The 16,569-nt window shown below is 36.5% G+C and overlaps 1 protein-coding gene across 1 annotated transcript in view; it reads left to right on the top strand.

Moving 5' to 3' along the window:
- Nucleotides 1–16,569, top strand: part of ANXA10 (annexin A10) — a 100,457-nt gene that overhangs the window by 25,920 nt on the left and 57,968 nt on the right. Inside the window, exons 2-3 of the mRNA XM_008992477.4 lie at nucleotides 3,511–3,592; nucleotides 13,247–13,341. Coding sequence (XP_008990725.1) covers nucleotides 3,511–3,592; nucleotides 13,247–13,341 — 177 coding nt within the window. The remainder of the gene's footprint in view (nucleotides 1–3,510; nucleotides 3,593–13,246; nucleotides 13,342–16,569) is intronic.

Raw genomic sequence — 16,569 nt, 5'->3', positions numbered from 1 at the left:
TGTCTTTTCCTATCCTATATGATTCCTACATTGCCTATATAATACTCTCACTCAGTTGGGTTGCAATATACTTTCTTGAGTGTTCCAAAATGGGATGTAATTAAAGCTAGCATACTGGGACTTGTTCATAAGCCTAGATGTTCCCAAGGATGTTTCTTTCTTCTGAAAATGATGTATCATGTGTGCCAGAGTAGAAAACATATTGAGAAGCATTATTTTGGACATTTAGTATTTTAAGCACAGAAGGGCAAATAATATCTGATCTTTTAGAAGGATCATTTTGGTAGACAAATAAGACCTACTTATCAGAGCTTAGTGGCTTATCAGATATAACTCAAAGGACAATTGGCAAAGGTCTGTATTAAGTAGTAGTAACAGAAATTAAAAGAAGGCAAATTACATGAAAACTAGTGTGAGGCTAGGAATGATGGAATTGGACTGAAGGGCTCATTGGTTGTGGAAGAGTAAGGAAGAGAAACTGTGCTCATGCATGGTAATCCACCCTGTAGTGCTTGCTGTCTTTACACCCATTGAAACTACTTTGGAAGAACTCTCAGAAGACATGAGGCAGAGGGTGTTAAAATGACTGAAAACCTTTAGGAGAGTTTAGGTCCAAAGCAAAATCCAAGGAGCCATGCTCCAAAGTTAAGTAAATGCCATGTTCAGGGTAAATGCCTCATGAAAGGAAATCCTAAGATTTCTGTAAAATTTCCTCTGAGGGCTCTTAAAGTCTTTAATTAACTAGAGATCTAATATCAACTGTACTAAAACTAAGCTATTTCAAACACACCAAATTATCCAATGAAACCCACACTCCAGTAGTTGTCTTGTCAGTCAAGCTGTCACCTTGAGTAGCTGACATTTCAAACTCAAAAAGTCTTGAGGCACTCAGATTGTCAAGGTGCTTGAGACTCAAAAGCCACATGAGAAAAAGTATTCAAATGTGGGAAGCCTAGGGGTGTTGGATTTGAATCCTGGCCACCTAATTGGCTATGAGTAAATGAAATATGAGGCACTTCACATATTGATGTGCCTACTGATATGAGATGGTAAAATAATTTTTTCAACTTCATGTGCAAAACAATTTTTTTTGAGCCTGTACTCAGTCTCAGGCATTAATAAATTTGAAATTTTTCTGTCATTTAATGAAATATATTTGTGGAGGTGGGGAGATAGTTTCTAGAACCAAATTTCAAGGATACAAATTATTCATGCTCTTTTGTATAGTAAGTTTATGTGACTGTTTATTCTGTCTTCTAAAAGAAGAGTATTCTTTATTAATTTTTTAAAACCCAAATTCATATGTAACTAGAAGCAAAGATTATATTTTTATTTGCTTGTGGTAAGAATTTAAATAGCAATGATAGGCATTACCGTTTATTTTGCCTTAGACAAGTCATACTGTTTCCAAATCGGGCCACTTTCAAAGAAATGAAACAATCTTAATACATACAAATACACAGTATTTCTCACATTCACATTGAAAAATGTACATTTTTTCCAAATTTTCCAATTTGCTCTAATGCCAGAATTTAAAAAGAGTCATGCATATAAAAAGGGCATTGTTCGAAAGGTATACATTCTGGAAAACTACTGAAACAGCCTCTGACTATTCACAGTAACTATTCAGGGTAAACCACCATTACTGGGTTAAGTTAAAATGTGTCTCAAAAAAATTGGTAGGTTAAATTACATTTCATTAACCAAGAAATCTGTATTTACTGAAAACATGCTATTTGCCTCAGTTCAGGTTGATATTCTGGCTCAACTGAGATTCTAAATTAGTCACTCTTCAACTTGTATTACTTCTTTTTGTTTCATTCTTTACATTGTTACAAAGTGTTACCACTGGAACTCAAATCAGATTATATCACTTTCTTACTTAGTAACCTTGTGACTACCACCTTCAACACTATCTTTTTTTTTTTTTTTTTTTTTTTTTTGAGACGGAGTTTCACTCTTGTTACCAGGCTGGAGTGCAATGGCGTGATCTCAGCTCACTGCAACCTCCTTCTCCTGGGTTCAGGCAATTCTCCTGCCTCAGCCTCCCGAGTAGCTGGGATTACAGGCACGTGCCACCATGCCCAGCTAATTTTTTGTATTTTTAGTAGAGACAGGGTTTCACCATGTTGACCAGGATGGTCACAATCTTTTGACCTCATGATCCACCCGCCTCGGACTCCCAAAGTGCTGCAACTCATATACATCAGCTGTGGAAACACTGCAGTCCTCTTCCCAGATCACTTGCTCATTCGTACATGTGGTTGTGATTGACCCTCTCATCTAGGACCAGCTCTTTCCCCCACACCTTCTTCTCCAGGCTAACTTTTATGAGCCTGCCTGATGTATTTATTGCTGTTTTGTTTTCCTGATGCAAAACATTAAATATGGTAAGTATAATGATTGAAGGAATCTGCATAATTCACAGAATAAGAATTCCACTGTTATAGTTGTACTTTCAAGAATAAAAATATAGACATATCACAATCACCATGTTTTTGGTCTACTCCAAATAGACAAGTTCATATTTATTAATACTGGTGAGGTAGAATCCAAACTGAATTCGATTCTTAGTTTGGAGTTCTTAATCCTTCAAATTCCTTTTACAAATATTTTGGTATCAGTCTATGTCTATTCGTTTAGCTAGAAATGATGGTCTAGTCTTCTCATTAGTTAATTAACTTAATTAATAAAAATGTCTGAGTTCGTCTCAGGGCCTGGTAACTCATTTGCTGCAGGAAGGCATAATTTCCCCAGTGTGTCTGGGCATACGGACAAACAGGAGAGTTGCCATTCTTCATCAGTTTTGATCAACAGCTCTATTGTGCTGCATGTGATTATATGCTGCATAGTTCTAACAGGATCAGCCTAAAATAATGGACCATGTGGATCACAAGCCTGCTTTAAATGTTCTGCCATTTTACAATTGTCAAGAGATAGAATTTAAATAGAATGTCAGTCAAGTGTTTATGTTTACCTCTGCAGCCATAAGCCTTGGCCTGATAACCTCTGCCTTACCTACATCACCTGGATTTTTATGAAGCTCATGATCCAAATTCAATTATTTTCATTTTTTTTTAATATTATTTTAGGGTCTCCTTGGTGGAAAAAACTGTGGTAGGAAGTGCCGCTTCTAATTCACATGAATGAAATGAATCCCACCAATACCCTTGTCTTTTTCGGTTTCTATAAAATAATCTCTATTCTTTAAAAAAAAATTACTGTTTGTCAAGAAGATGCATATTATTAATTTGATTCTAACTTTTTTTACTATTGGTTTTAGTATCATAGTATCTCATTTGAATAATATATGCCAACGTAGTAGAGACCTACAGATTAAATGAACTCAATTTTTCTGTCTCCAATTGACACACATTTGTTTAACAGACTTTTGTATATGTCTTATACTAACTACACACCGAATGTACTTTCATTTTTATTCGTCTGGAAAACAATGTTTCAACATTAATGTGAATTATTACAATCACTTCTCATTGATTTTTCCACCAGGTGCAAGGAACTATCTTCCCAGCTCCCAATTTCAATCCCATAATGGATGCCCAAATGCTAGGAGGAGCACTCCAAGGGTTTGGTAAGTCTGATTATTTCTGCCATCTTTTATTGTAATTATTTTTTGCTTTACCTTGTTTTAAGACTATACTATAGGTGTACAATAGCTGATGTCTTACAAAACACATATACAGATTAGGCCAAAAAAAAAAAAAACTGAGCAAAGAAGTAGAATGAGAAGAAAAATAAGAGAAAAAGACAATAATGATGAAGAAATTTGCTGTGAGAAATTGCTAGTCTAATCTTGAAATACTGCTTTAAATCCATAAATGCCTCATCACTAACTACTAAATGAAATCTCAACTAAAACACCTTAGTCTAGGATTGAGATTCTTTTTAACCTTAGCGTTCATTTTCTAGCTTGTTTCATTTGCTATTTCCACTTCTGGACAAATCAGACTGCTTCCTCTTCCCTTAAATGACTCTGCTTTTCACATCTCTGTAAATCTGCCCAATTATTTCTCTGCCTGGAATGCTATTTTCTTCTGTTTTCTACTTTTCATCTAAATTCTCTTTCTTCAAGAATATGTTCAAATGAGCCTTCCTCTTTGAATCCTTCTCTGGGCACTGTAAGCTCAACCAGCTCCGCCGACCCCCCGGGGTGCCTTGCTTCCCACCTCCCACTGCCTGATCTCTCCCGCACTGCGCTTGTGTTTCTATCACCTGCTGACTGGACGTGAACGCACAGAGCCTGGAGTTTGACATAGAGGTGATCAATAACAAATAAGACTAGAGTTTAGAAAAGGAATATAGAGAGAAGGAGAGAGGAACATTTTGGGATTCTTGTACCAAAAAAATTAGTTTTAAGATATGATATGGAGGTGTTAAACTTTCATATAGTTTCCTGCAATAAGGCCTGTTTTAAGAAGCCTTCTCATGAGCACAAAGATAAACACAGACAACATAAAAGAAGTCTTTGCACAAGACATGCAAAACCTTTCAAAAGAAAGGAAGCTCTTAACTTTGAAGACAAGGTCGCCTTTGCAGGAACTTTACTCTGTGTGTGCGCGCGTGTGTGTGTGTGTGTGTGTCCATGAAGGCATATCTGTGTGTTCTATTCACTAGCAGTATCCCATAGGGAAACAATAGAGGACTTAAAATATGCTCTCTAAAGCTGACTTCAGTAGTTTTCAATGTTTTCATGCCTTTTAAAATATCAATCATCACTAGAAAAATAAAAAGACAAGTTAACACAGTTATGAATTAACTTTTTATTGAGGAATGCAATTTTCGCTTTAAAACTATCTATTCACCAAAAAGTTTTTCTTTGCTCCAGTTTCATTGTTTCTGTCATTGCAATTTTAGCGTCGGAATAAGGACTAATTTTGACCATCATAATTTGTTGCTGGTCAGTGTGTTAGATTGAAGTACACCGGAAGGTTTTGGCTTTGATTGCAGCGTGTCCACTGTAGCATACCAGAGAATGAACACAGCTCAATTGCATTAAAGGTCTATCCATCCCCATGACTCTGGCAAAGTGTTATTGAAAAAGACAATTACTAATGTTTTTCTTAGCTATTCTCTTTTATTAGAAAAACCTGAAAGCAAAAATGTATTCTGAAACAAATGAAAATGTGTAGCTTTGATAGAAATTACCTTCAGTTGTATAAAAATTTACTCATCATCGACCGGGCGCGGTGGCTCACGCCTGTAATCCCAGCACTTTGGGAGGCCGAGGTGGGCGGATCACGAGGTCAAGAGATCGAGAACATCCTGGCCAACACGGTGAAACACTGTCTCTACTAAAAATACAAAAAAAATCAGCAGGGAGTGGTGGCACACGCCTGTAGTCCCAGCTACTCTGGATGCTGAGGCAGGAGAATTGCTTGAACCCGGGAGGCAGAGGTTGCAGTGAGCCGAGGTCACGCCACAGCACTCCAGCCTGGCGCCTGGTGACGGAGTGACACTGTCTTAAAAAAAAAATTTTTTTACTCATCATCGAAAAAAACGCTTCTCAGTTAACATGCCCTACTAATGCAGTCTGCTTTCCAGTTTCTCACCATCTAAAGATACTTTCCTGCTCATGCATTCTTAGAACCATGTTTATTTTGTATCTATTGAAATGTATAAGTGCTAGGTCAGCCCAGTGAGACCCTGGACAACCAAAATCATTTTTAAACTACATTTCTAAATCTTGACAAAGGAGCACACGCGCCAAATATAGTCTTTTTTTGAAACATTCAGTGCTATTCAGAATGAACATTCTCACCTTGTTCTTGATTTTGTGATCATTAAGTATGATGCCAGCTATAAGTTTTTTTAAATGTTCATTATGAAGTTAAGGAAGTTCCCCTCTATTCCTAGTTTGCTAACAGTTTTTATATTAAATAAGCATTGGATTTTGTCAAATGATTTTTCTTCATTTGTGATATAATCACAATTTTTCTCCTTTTTCTTTTTGATGTGATGAATGACATTAACAGATTTTTGAGTGGTGAACCTGCCTTCCATATCTGAAATAAATCCCACTTAGTCATGAAATATAATGCTTTGCATGCATTCTTACATTTGATTTTCAAAATTTTTGAGGATTTTTGCATCTATGCTCATGAGAAATGTTGGTGAGTCATTTTCTTTTCTTGTCATGCCTTTCTCTAGTTTTGGTATTAGGATAAGGCTGAACTTGTAGAATGAGTTATGAAGTATCCGCTTTGCTTCTAGTTTCTGAAAGAGATGGTAGATTGATATTTATTTCTTAAAAGTTTGTTAGAATCCGGCCAGGCGCGGCGGCTCAAGCCTGTAAACTCAGCACTTTGGGAGGCCAAGGTAGGCGGATCATGAGGTCAAGAGATTGAGACCATCCTGGCCAACATGGTAAAACCCCATCTCTACTAAAATACAAAAATTTAGGCGGGTGTGGTGGCACATGCCTGTAGTCCCAGCTACTCAGGAGGCTGAGAAAGAAGAATCGCTTGAATCCGGGAGGCGGAGATTGCAGTGAACCGAAATCAGCCACTGCACTCCAGCCTGGCGACAGGGTGAGACTCTGTCTCAAAAAAAAACAAAAGTTTGGTACAATTCATAAGTGAAGCCATATGGTTCTAGTGCTTCCTATTTGGTCGATTATTAATTACTGACTTCAGTTTTTGTTCAATACAGACTCATTTAGACCGAGTGTCCATTTTTTTCTAGTATGAGTTTGGGTAGGCTGTGTCTTTGAATAAATTGATCCATTTCATCTAGACTATCAAATTTGTGAGCTTAGAGTTGTCAATAATATTTTATTATGATTTTAATGTCCATGAGATTGGTAGTAATGGCTCCTATTTCATTTCTGATATTATTAAGGTCTCTCTCTCTCTCTCTCTCTCTCTCTCTCTCTCTCTCTCGCTCGCTCTCGCTCTCGCTCTCTCCCCCTCCCCCTTATCCTGGCTAAAGGCCTATAAATTCTATTAATGCTTTCCCAAAAAACTTAGCTTTTGGTGCCATTGATGTTTTCTCTTGATTTTTTAATTTCAGATTCATTGATTATTGCTCTAATCTTCCTTTTCTTCTGTTTACATTAGGTTTAATTTGCTCTCTCTTTTCCAGTTTCCTAAGGTGCAAGCTTAGATTAGTGATTTCAGATTTCTTTTTGTTTCTCTGTAGGCATTCAATGTTATACATTTTTCTCTAAGCATTGTATTTGCTGTATATTTCATAAATTTTGAGTCATATTTTTACTTTCAATTTGTTTGAAATTTAAAAAAATTATCTTGTCACTTCTTCTTTGTCCTATGTGTATTTAGAAGTGTGTTGTTTAATCTGTGTGTATTTGGGGATTTTCCAGCCATCTTTCTGTTATTGATTTCTAGTTTAATTTCATTGTAGTCTCAGATCCTATTTTGTATGTTTTTTATTAATTTAAATTGTTAAGATGTGTTTTGTGGTCCAGAATGTGGTCTATTTTGGTTAATGCTCCATGTAACTTGAGAAGATGTATATTCTACTTTTGTTGCAATAAGCGTTCTACAAATGTTAATTAGATCCACTTGATTGATGGTGCTGTTCATTTCAATTATACCCTCACTGGTTTTCTGTCTGCTGGATTTTTCAATTACTTATAGAGTAATTGACAAATGACTCTAGAGTTGTTAAATTACCCAGTTATACAATGGATTCATCTATTTCTCTTTGCAATTCTATTATTTTTTTCCTCATTTCTTTTGGCACTCTGTTGTTTGACACATATGTATTAAGATCTGTTATATCTTCTTGGAGAACTGACCCTTTATCATTTTGTAATAACCCTTTTATTACTGATACTTTTATTTGCTTTGAAGTATTCTTTGTCTAAAATTAATATAGCTACTCCAACTTTCTTTTATTGCATTAACATGGTATATAATTCTCCATTCTTTACTTTTAATCTATCTGCATCTTTAATGTTGGTTTCTTGTAGACCACTCAGTGCTATTAGGAAATAATTTTACTCACCTTAGTTAAAATAAGTTTATCCAAAAGACAGGCAATAACAAATTCTGGCAAGAATATGGAGAAAAGAGAACCCTTGTACATTGCTCGCAGAAATGTGCATTACTACCACCACTATGGAGAACAGTTTTGAGGTTCTTCAAAAACTTAAAAAGTGGGCTATACTATACGATCCAGCAAATCCACTGCTGGGTATATACCTAAAAGACAGGAAATCAATATATCAAAGAGATATCTTCACTCTTGTGTTTGTTCCAGCACTATTTATAACAGCTAAGACTATGAAGCAACCTGTGCATCAGCAGATGAATGGATAAAGAAAAATGTGGTTCAAATATACAACAGAGTACAATTCAACCATAAAAAAGAATGAGATCCTGTCATGTGCAATAATACGGATGAAACTGAAGATCATTATGTTAAGTGAAATAAGCCAGGCACAGAAAGACAAACATTGCAGGTTCACATTTATTTCTGGGATCTAAAAATCAAAACAATTGAACACATGAACATAAAAAGTAGAAGGATGATCACCAAAGGTTGAGAGGCATAGCAGATGGCTGCTGAGGAGGTGAGGATGGTTAATAGGTATGAAAAATAGGAAGAATGAGTAAAACCTACTATTTGATAGCATAAAAAGGTGACTATAGTCAATAATAACTGTATATTTTAAAATATATAAAATTGTATAATTGGATTCAATGCTAACAAGACTGGCTTGTTTCATTACAATTCAATGAATAAATACTCGAGGAGATGGATAACCCATTCTTCATGATGTGCTTACTTCATATTGCATGTCTATATCAAAACATCTGTGTACCCCATAAATATATACACCTACTATGTGACCACAAAAATTAAAAATAAAATATTTAAGAAATAATTTTAAATTTTAGAAATAATTGTTTTCTTGCCTAGGGGGCCACTTTTACCTGTTTGACCATACAATCAATCCTCATTATTTATAAATGCTATATTTACAAATTTATTTACCTATTAAAATTGTCTTATAACCCTCAATCAATATTCACAGATATTTCATGGTCATTTGCAGACATGTGCAGAGACATGAAAAATTTTAGTCACTAGAATGCATATTCCTTGTTGAGATCAAACAGGGAGACCTCTGCCTACTTTTAGCTTTCATGCTCTAAATAAGCCCTTTATGCAGTCTATGGAGTGTCACAACTTTGCATTTTTATGCTTTGCTTGGTCATCATGCTGTTTAAAATGGCCTCGAGCATAGTGCTGAAGGGCTGTCTAGTGTGTTTCTATGCACAAAAAGAAGCATTCAATAACAAAAAGTGTGTTACATAATCTAAATTCAAATGAGTTATAGTACTGTTGGCCATGAGTTTAATGTTAATGAAATATGTATTATTCATATGTATTTAATGTTAATGAAATAGAAAATGTATTAATCTGTGCACGATGCTCTTTGGGAAACGCTGAAGTAACATCTATTCTATGTTATGAAGTATGGAAAAGATGAAAAAATAGCTGAATTTGTGGGTTTTTGATAACTGATGATAAAATTTATAATTTTTTAAGTAATCAAAGTGGTCAGCTTTCTTTTGAAAGTAGTGTTGGTTGGCAAGTTAGAAAAGTTATGTAGATCAGGAAGCTATAGAAGGGCTTTTAAAATACCTCTTAAATGTTTATACAGGAGAAGGATATGTGGAAGTGTAGTTTTCAATGCTAACAAGACTGGCTTGTTTCATAAGGACATTGGCAAACAAACTTATAACGCAAATGATACTTCGGTTGACAAAAAAATATTGTAACCATAGGATTTCAGAAATCTCACCCTGAATTTTCCCTAGGAAAATAGTTCAACATTTACTAATTCAGTCTTCATGGCAAATTTGTAGAATATAAATACTACATACAACAAAATTCAATTTTACAAAATAAAATTCAATAAAATTGTGATGGTTCAATACGCCAAAATTAAAATCAGAAAAAGATGGATTATTTATAAATCCCTGACCTAAGGCAGTAGGAGAAGAAAGAGAAAAACATACAATTATTACAAAGAAGACATCAAAGTTATGTGTATATGAAGAAAAATTATATATCTATAAATTCAAGATTAATAAAAACTTATTATCATAAGAGAGTTCAATAACTTTTTAGGATATAAAGTAAATACAAAATTCAATGTCACTTCTTCATTAAGCAGTTATGTGTTAGTAAATGAAACAAAAATAACATAACTAGGAATATCAATAGAAGTGCAAATATAAATAACTTTAGTAAAATAAAGCTTCTTGTCATTAGCAAAAAGCTCTGCAAATCTTCACTAATTCTTTTAGAAAAGAAATAACCTTAAAGAATAGGTTGGCAGAAATATCATGTAAATGACAGACAACACTTACAAAATTAATACCAAATTTACAGCTATTTTAATTTAAAAATGTTAATACAATAATTAAGATTCATATAAAAGATCTCTGGGAAAATAAACAAGAATTGCTATGAAAACTTAAAAATAAGGGCAATTCAGAGGGCTAGGTTGTGGATAATCTCAATAGGACAAGAACAAAAAGTAAGACTATAATAATTTCATAAGTGTGATAATAGTAAGAATAAGACAAAGAAAGTAATTTGAAAATCTTCTATTTATTATGAAAGATATATTCATTTTGGAACGTCCATCATGCAACTAATAGATTCCTCTATAGCTATATTTTTGCCTTTAGTCCAGGGTCTTAAACGGGCTTGAGCCAGACATTATGTTTCTCTATGCCTTTTCAGTGGAATCTGCCTTTTCTCTCATTACCTATTAATTTCTATATTTGAAGCCAATTCTAAGCCTTTCTCCCTCCCTGTTACAGCTTTCAGAGCATTTGTCTGTGCATAAGATACCCTGATCCTCCCTCTGCTTTTCATTGGTACAGTCTTCTATGTAAATTCTTAACACTTGTTCTCATTCACTGGGTATTTTAGCACCTTAATAGACTTCCTGAGATGCTAAGCCCATCCAGGATGGATTTAATTTCCAAAAAGATGATTTGCTTAACATTCTAGCTTTTCAATTCATTTTTCTCCCCATCTCCATTAAATATCTCCTCTTGTCAAAGAAAAATTACATCAGATGGAGTTAAACAGGCAAGGAAGACTTCAGCAGGAATTGAGACCACTGCAAGAAGGGAGAGAGTGAACTCAAATCCTATGAAACAAGAGGCAGGAGAGTTTTTAAGCAGTGAGATGAGCAGTGGGGAAGTACTGAGGAATGTTGGGCAGGGAGGGCATTGGTCAATGTGATTAGGCCATCTGTGATTCTGATTGGCACTTAACAAAGGCAGGTTCTTGTCCTCACACAGACACCGGGAAAAACGGTTTCTATCTTCCCAATGATTACATTTCAAAAAGATGGCTTCCATATCCCTGAGAAATACAATATTGGATTGTCAAACTGCTAGGGGCTGGGAAGAGATTTACATCTCAAAGAGGCAGAGAAAAAATTGAAATGGCATGTTTTCTAAAATAAATGCTCTAATAAAAGGGAGCTTAGGAACCTGTAGTTAGGAAGAAACCTGTCTAAATTTTTGTCAAGCAGAGGGAAAGGCTAATGTCAGATTGCTCACACTGCTGTGACTATAGTCACACCTAAATTTATCTAAACTAATTGTGCACTAACCTTGTCTCTTAGCTCAGTGTGTTGGCACATGAAGAAGTGAAGGATACACAGACCAGAAACAGTCTATGTTAGGGAGGAGATACACTGTGTTCCACACGAAGCACAGCAGGGTCACACTATCCCTCAGAAGCACGCAGATGCCTTGTGCTTTCATGATTTCTTTCTTGATTACTCCTCCCTCCTTAATATATGTACATTATAAACCATATCACTCTAACTTTTCAACAAGAACAATGCAATATTAGTCAATTCCCACACTGCTATAAAAAACTACCTAAGACTGGGTAATTTATGAAAAAAAAAAGACATTTAATTGGATCATGGCTTTGTAGGATGTAAGAAAGCATGGCTAGGGACACCTGAGGAAACTTACAATCTTGGCACAAGGCAAAGGAGAAGCAGGCACATCCTACATGTCTGAAGCAGGAGGAAGGGAGGGAAGGTGGGTGCAACACACTTTTAAACAACCAGATCTCATGAGAACTCGTTCACTAGCACAAGACCAGCAAGGGGCAAATTCACTCCCATGATGAATCACCTCACCCCAGGGCCCTCCTCCAACATTGGGGATTACAATTTGACATGAGATTTGCAAAGAGGCATAAATCCAACCATATCATTCTGCCCTATCCCCTCCCAAATCTTATGTTCTCACATTGCAAAATGCAGTTAGCCATTCTCAACAGTCTCCTAAGCCTAAACTCATTTTAGCATTAACTCAAAAGTTCACAGTCCAAAGTCTCTTCTGAGACAAGGGTAGTCCCTTCTGCCTATGAGCCTGTAAAATCAAAAACAAGTTAGTTGACTTTCAATGAACAACGGGGGCATGGCATTGCTTACATACTCCCTTTCCAAAGGGGAGAAATCAACCAAAATAAAGGTGCTAGAGGCCCCATGCAAGCCTGAAACTTGGCAGGGCAGTCATTGAATTTTTAAGTCCCAAAAGAATCTCCTTTGACTCCATGTCTCACATCCAGGCTACACTCAGGCAAGGGGTGGGCTCCCAAGACCTCAGGAAGCTCCACCCCCATGGCTTTGCAGAACTCAGCCCCCACAGCTACTCTCAAGGACTGGTGTTGAGTCCCTGTGCTTCTCCAGGTGCATGGTGCAAGATGTCAGTGGATCTACCATTAGGGTCTGTATAGTTTTCTATAAGATAGTAAGATCATGTCATCAGCAAACTGAGATAGTTTGACTTCTTTTTTTCTAATTTGGATGCTTTTTTTTCTCTCGCCTGATTGCTCTAGCTAGGACTTCCAGTACTATGTTGAATAGGAGTGGTGAAAGAAAACATCCTTGTCTTGTTCCAGTTCTCAGAGGGAAAGTTTTCCATGTTCAGTATGATGTTGGTTGTGAGTTTGTCATATATGGCTTTTGTTATTTTGAAGAATGTTCCTTCAATGCCTAGTCTGTAGTAATGGCACTAACATAGGAGATAGAAAGAATCCAGGCTTCATCAAGCATCATTATATGATTTCCAATTTTAGTTAAATTGTTCCCTGCTGTAAAATGCCATCAGGGATAATGCTTGCACACTGTTTATGATCCCTAGATAATGGATTCTTCCTAACTACAAAGTAGCAACTTTGCTAATCTTTAAATATTATTCTTTTCCAGACTGTGACAAAGACGTGTTGATCAACATTCTAACTCAGCGCTGCAATGCACAAAGGCTGATGATTGCAGAGGCATACAAGAGCATGTATGGCCGGGTAAGGTCACTTTATCTTGACCTATTTCTAGGGCAATCTCCTGAAAGACTCACAGAGAATCGGACTTATTTTTTTTTATCTCAGATTGCAAGCCTCTCAGATACCATTGTATGTCAGAAACAGTTCATGTTCCTCAAACATGTTTCAAGGAATGAAATCTATATTATAAAACAAATATACATGTGAAATACGTTCACACTCACAGTGACCACAAGTTCTTTTCCCCAAATCATTCAGTGTCCCAAAATGAAAAGTTTTGATAACCTTACATTGCCAGCGGGTCCAATTAGGCTTCAAGTGTTGTGCTGGAAACGCCCCTGCATAGAGCTGTAGGGAAGGCTTATAAAAAACTAATGATCACCAGGTCAAAAAAATAACAGCTTTTCTTACAATTCCCTGCGGGTCCTCACCTAATTCTCAACCGAAGTGAATTCTCTACTAGCTTTTCCTTTCACGGCATGCCGCTATAGAGACCATTAAAAAAAGAATGGCAGTTTAAAAATAGTTTAAGGCAATAAAACTATCCATAGTGTTTTAAAGTAATCACACTCTAATTTCAAAGCAACTACCATTTAAGACTCCTTGCTTCGGTTATGCATTTAAACCACAAATTCAGAACAAAAACCCTTCAGGCCAAAAGGGCAATTACATCATCAGCTGAGCTTTATCCATAAAACACTAGCATAAACTTCTGTAGAGTTAGTCCATGCAAATTTACTCCACCTCTAAATCCCAGTCTTCGAACAACTGTAATTAATATATGAAATAAAAGCCCACAGCTTTAGATTGAGTTAATAATCCAAAAGCCACTTCCACTAGTAACATTAGTTGAATTAAGTCAAAATAGAAGAGTGGTTATACCTTCTTTTGCATACAAACTGTTACCTCAGCTTATGTTCCACTGACACCAGTACAAGACTTCTTTGAAAGAGAATATAAAAACCATAAAAGTTATATCATTGGTAATCTAACATTGTTTTAATATGCATAGTGCTATAAGAAATGTCATTTTTAAGTAACTATTTTTTTAACCCAAGGTTTGCATACATGTTTTCTTTTTATATATTGGGTTAAATTTAGCCTAAAAACGTTACTTTATCAAGCTCTACAAAAGTAAGCTAAAGCAGACTAAAATAATTTTAAATGAGTTACTCACACTCAAGGAATTTAAAATCCACTAAAGAATTTATACTCCAGTGAAGAACTTTCCACTGTACATGTAAAGTCTCAGAGTTTGTTAAACCCTCGGTGTTGCTGAGTAATTCATACCTCCTGGAAAACCTCAGCTGATACACTAAATTGCGCCACCTGGAAAACTGGAAGTCATATTTGCCTCTCTCCTCTGAAACACCCTTGTCATTTACAATCAGTTATCAAGTTCTGTGAATTACTTCTTTTCTCACATTTCTCTCTTCAAACTCACTCACACAATCTTAATTTAGATCTTCATCATTTTGTGCCCAGACTAATGCTGAAACTCCTAACTGGTCCGGGCTACCCTTAGTCCCTTCCCACTCCAGTCTGTCCCCAAATTATAGCCAGAATGACTCAAGATCTAAATTTTCACACATCACTTTGCCCCTTTAATCCTTGAATATTTCTTTCTCCCTACAAATATCTGTGTGTCCACACATTACTCAGAAGCATGGGGAATCCTCGGTCCTTAGTCATGTTGGGAGTAAGGTAACTACCAAGTGACAATGCAGAGACAGCAGAAAGCTTTACTTTAAGGAAAATAGGAAGCAGAGTTTATTTAAAGAGACAGGACATTCTATATGAGGCCAACAAACATGAAAAAATGCTCATCATCCCTGGTCATTAGAGAAATGCAAATCAAAACCACATTGAGATACCACCTCACGCCAGTTAGAAGGGCAATCATTAAAAAATATGGAGACAAGAGATGCTGGAGAGGATGCGGAGAAATAGGAACACTTTTACACTGTTGGCGGGAATGTAAATTAGTTCAACCATTGTGGAAGACACTGTGGCAATTTCTCAAGGATCTAGACATAGAAATTCCATTTGACCCAGCAATCCTATTACTAGGTATATACCCAAAGAACTATAAATTGTTCTACTATAAAGACACATGCACATGTATGTTCACTGCAGCACTGTGTACAATAGCAGAGACCTGGAACCAACCCAAATGCCTATCAGTGATAGACCGGACTAAGAAAATGTGGCAGATATACACCATGGAATACTATGCAGCCATAGAAAAACAATGAGTTCGTGTCCTTTGTAGGGACTTGGATGTATCTGGATACCATCATTCTCAGCAAACTGACACAAGAACAGAAAGACAAACACCGCATGTTCTCACTCATAGGTGGGTGTTGAAAAACAAGAACACATGGACTCAGGGAGAGGAACATCACACACTGGGGGCAGTTGAGGGGGTAGGGGAAAGAGTGGGGAGTGTGGAGGGAGGTGGGGTGGGGAGGGATAACATGGGGAGAAATGCCAGATATAGTATGCACCTAGAGTAAAATAAATAAATTTTTAAAATAAATAAATAAAAAGGGATAGGACATTTTGAAAGATTAGGCAGAGCGGGCTGCTGAAAGAGAATGGGTCAGCAGCACCCCTTGAGTGCTGCATTGGGTTTTATAACATTGAATTTTTTCTAGACGTTTCCCTGCCTGTCTTGAGTGTCTGCCTTTTTTTTTTTTTTTTTTATCTAGTTTTCCTGCTTCTGCCATAAGTCTTTACCCTTTCCCTGCCTAGTTTCCACCAGGTTTGTGGGGCCCTCTCTTAGTATCAGTCAGTGCTCTCTTAGTATCAGGTGTTGGATAGGAATTCTACCTAATGGCTGCACTGCTCATCACTGCCACCCCAGGAAGGTCACACAGCAGTCAAATTTATATTAGCTGTGCCTATATATCTCTCATTAACTTCTCCTTTGCCTTTTTTCCTTCTTTCTGCTTTCAACTGACAAATTGTCTACCCACTCCTGCATTAGAGATACTATTAATATGTAAATGGTGGGTGGTCCCTGGAGCCTGAGTCTTCCCAAGCTTTTCCTTTCTCAAGGGCTCCCCCACCTGCAAATGTCTAGCTATCTGCCTACTCTAACACATGGAAGAAACCTAATGCCTCCCCAGGGCTCACAAAGCCTTGCTTGCTTTGTTTCTGCTCTCTGTCTTCATCCCTCTCCCCTTCCCTAACACCTTTCACCTGCAGCCAAATGGAACTGCTCTACGTGTAGTTCTTCACATTAAC

The sequence above is a fragment of the Callithrix jacchus genome, chromosome 3, assembly GCF_049354715.1.
Source record: "Callithrix jacchus isolate 240 chromosome 3, calJac240_pri, whole genome shotgun sequence".
Classification (NCBI taxonomy): Eukaryota; Metazoa; Chordata; class Mammalia; order Primates; family Cebidae; genus Callithrix; species Callithrix jacchus.
The sequence above is the reverse complement of the archived record's forward strand: the minus strand, read 5'-3'. Positions and strand labels throughout refer to the sequence as shown.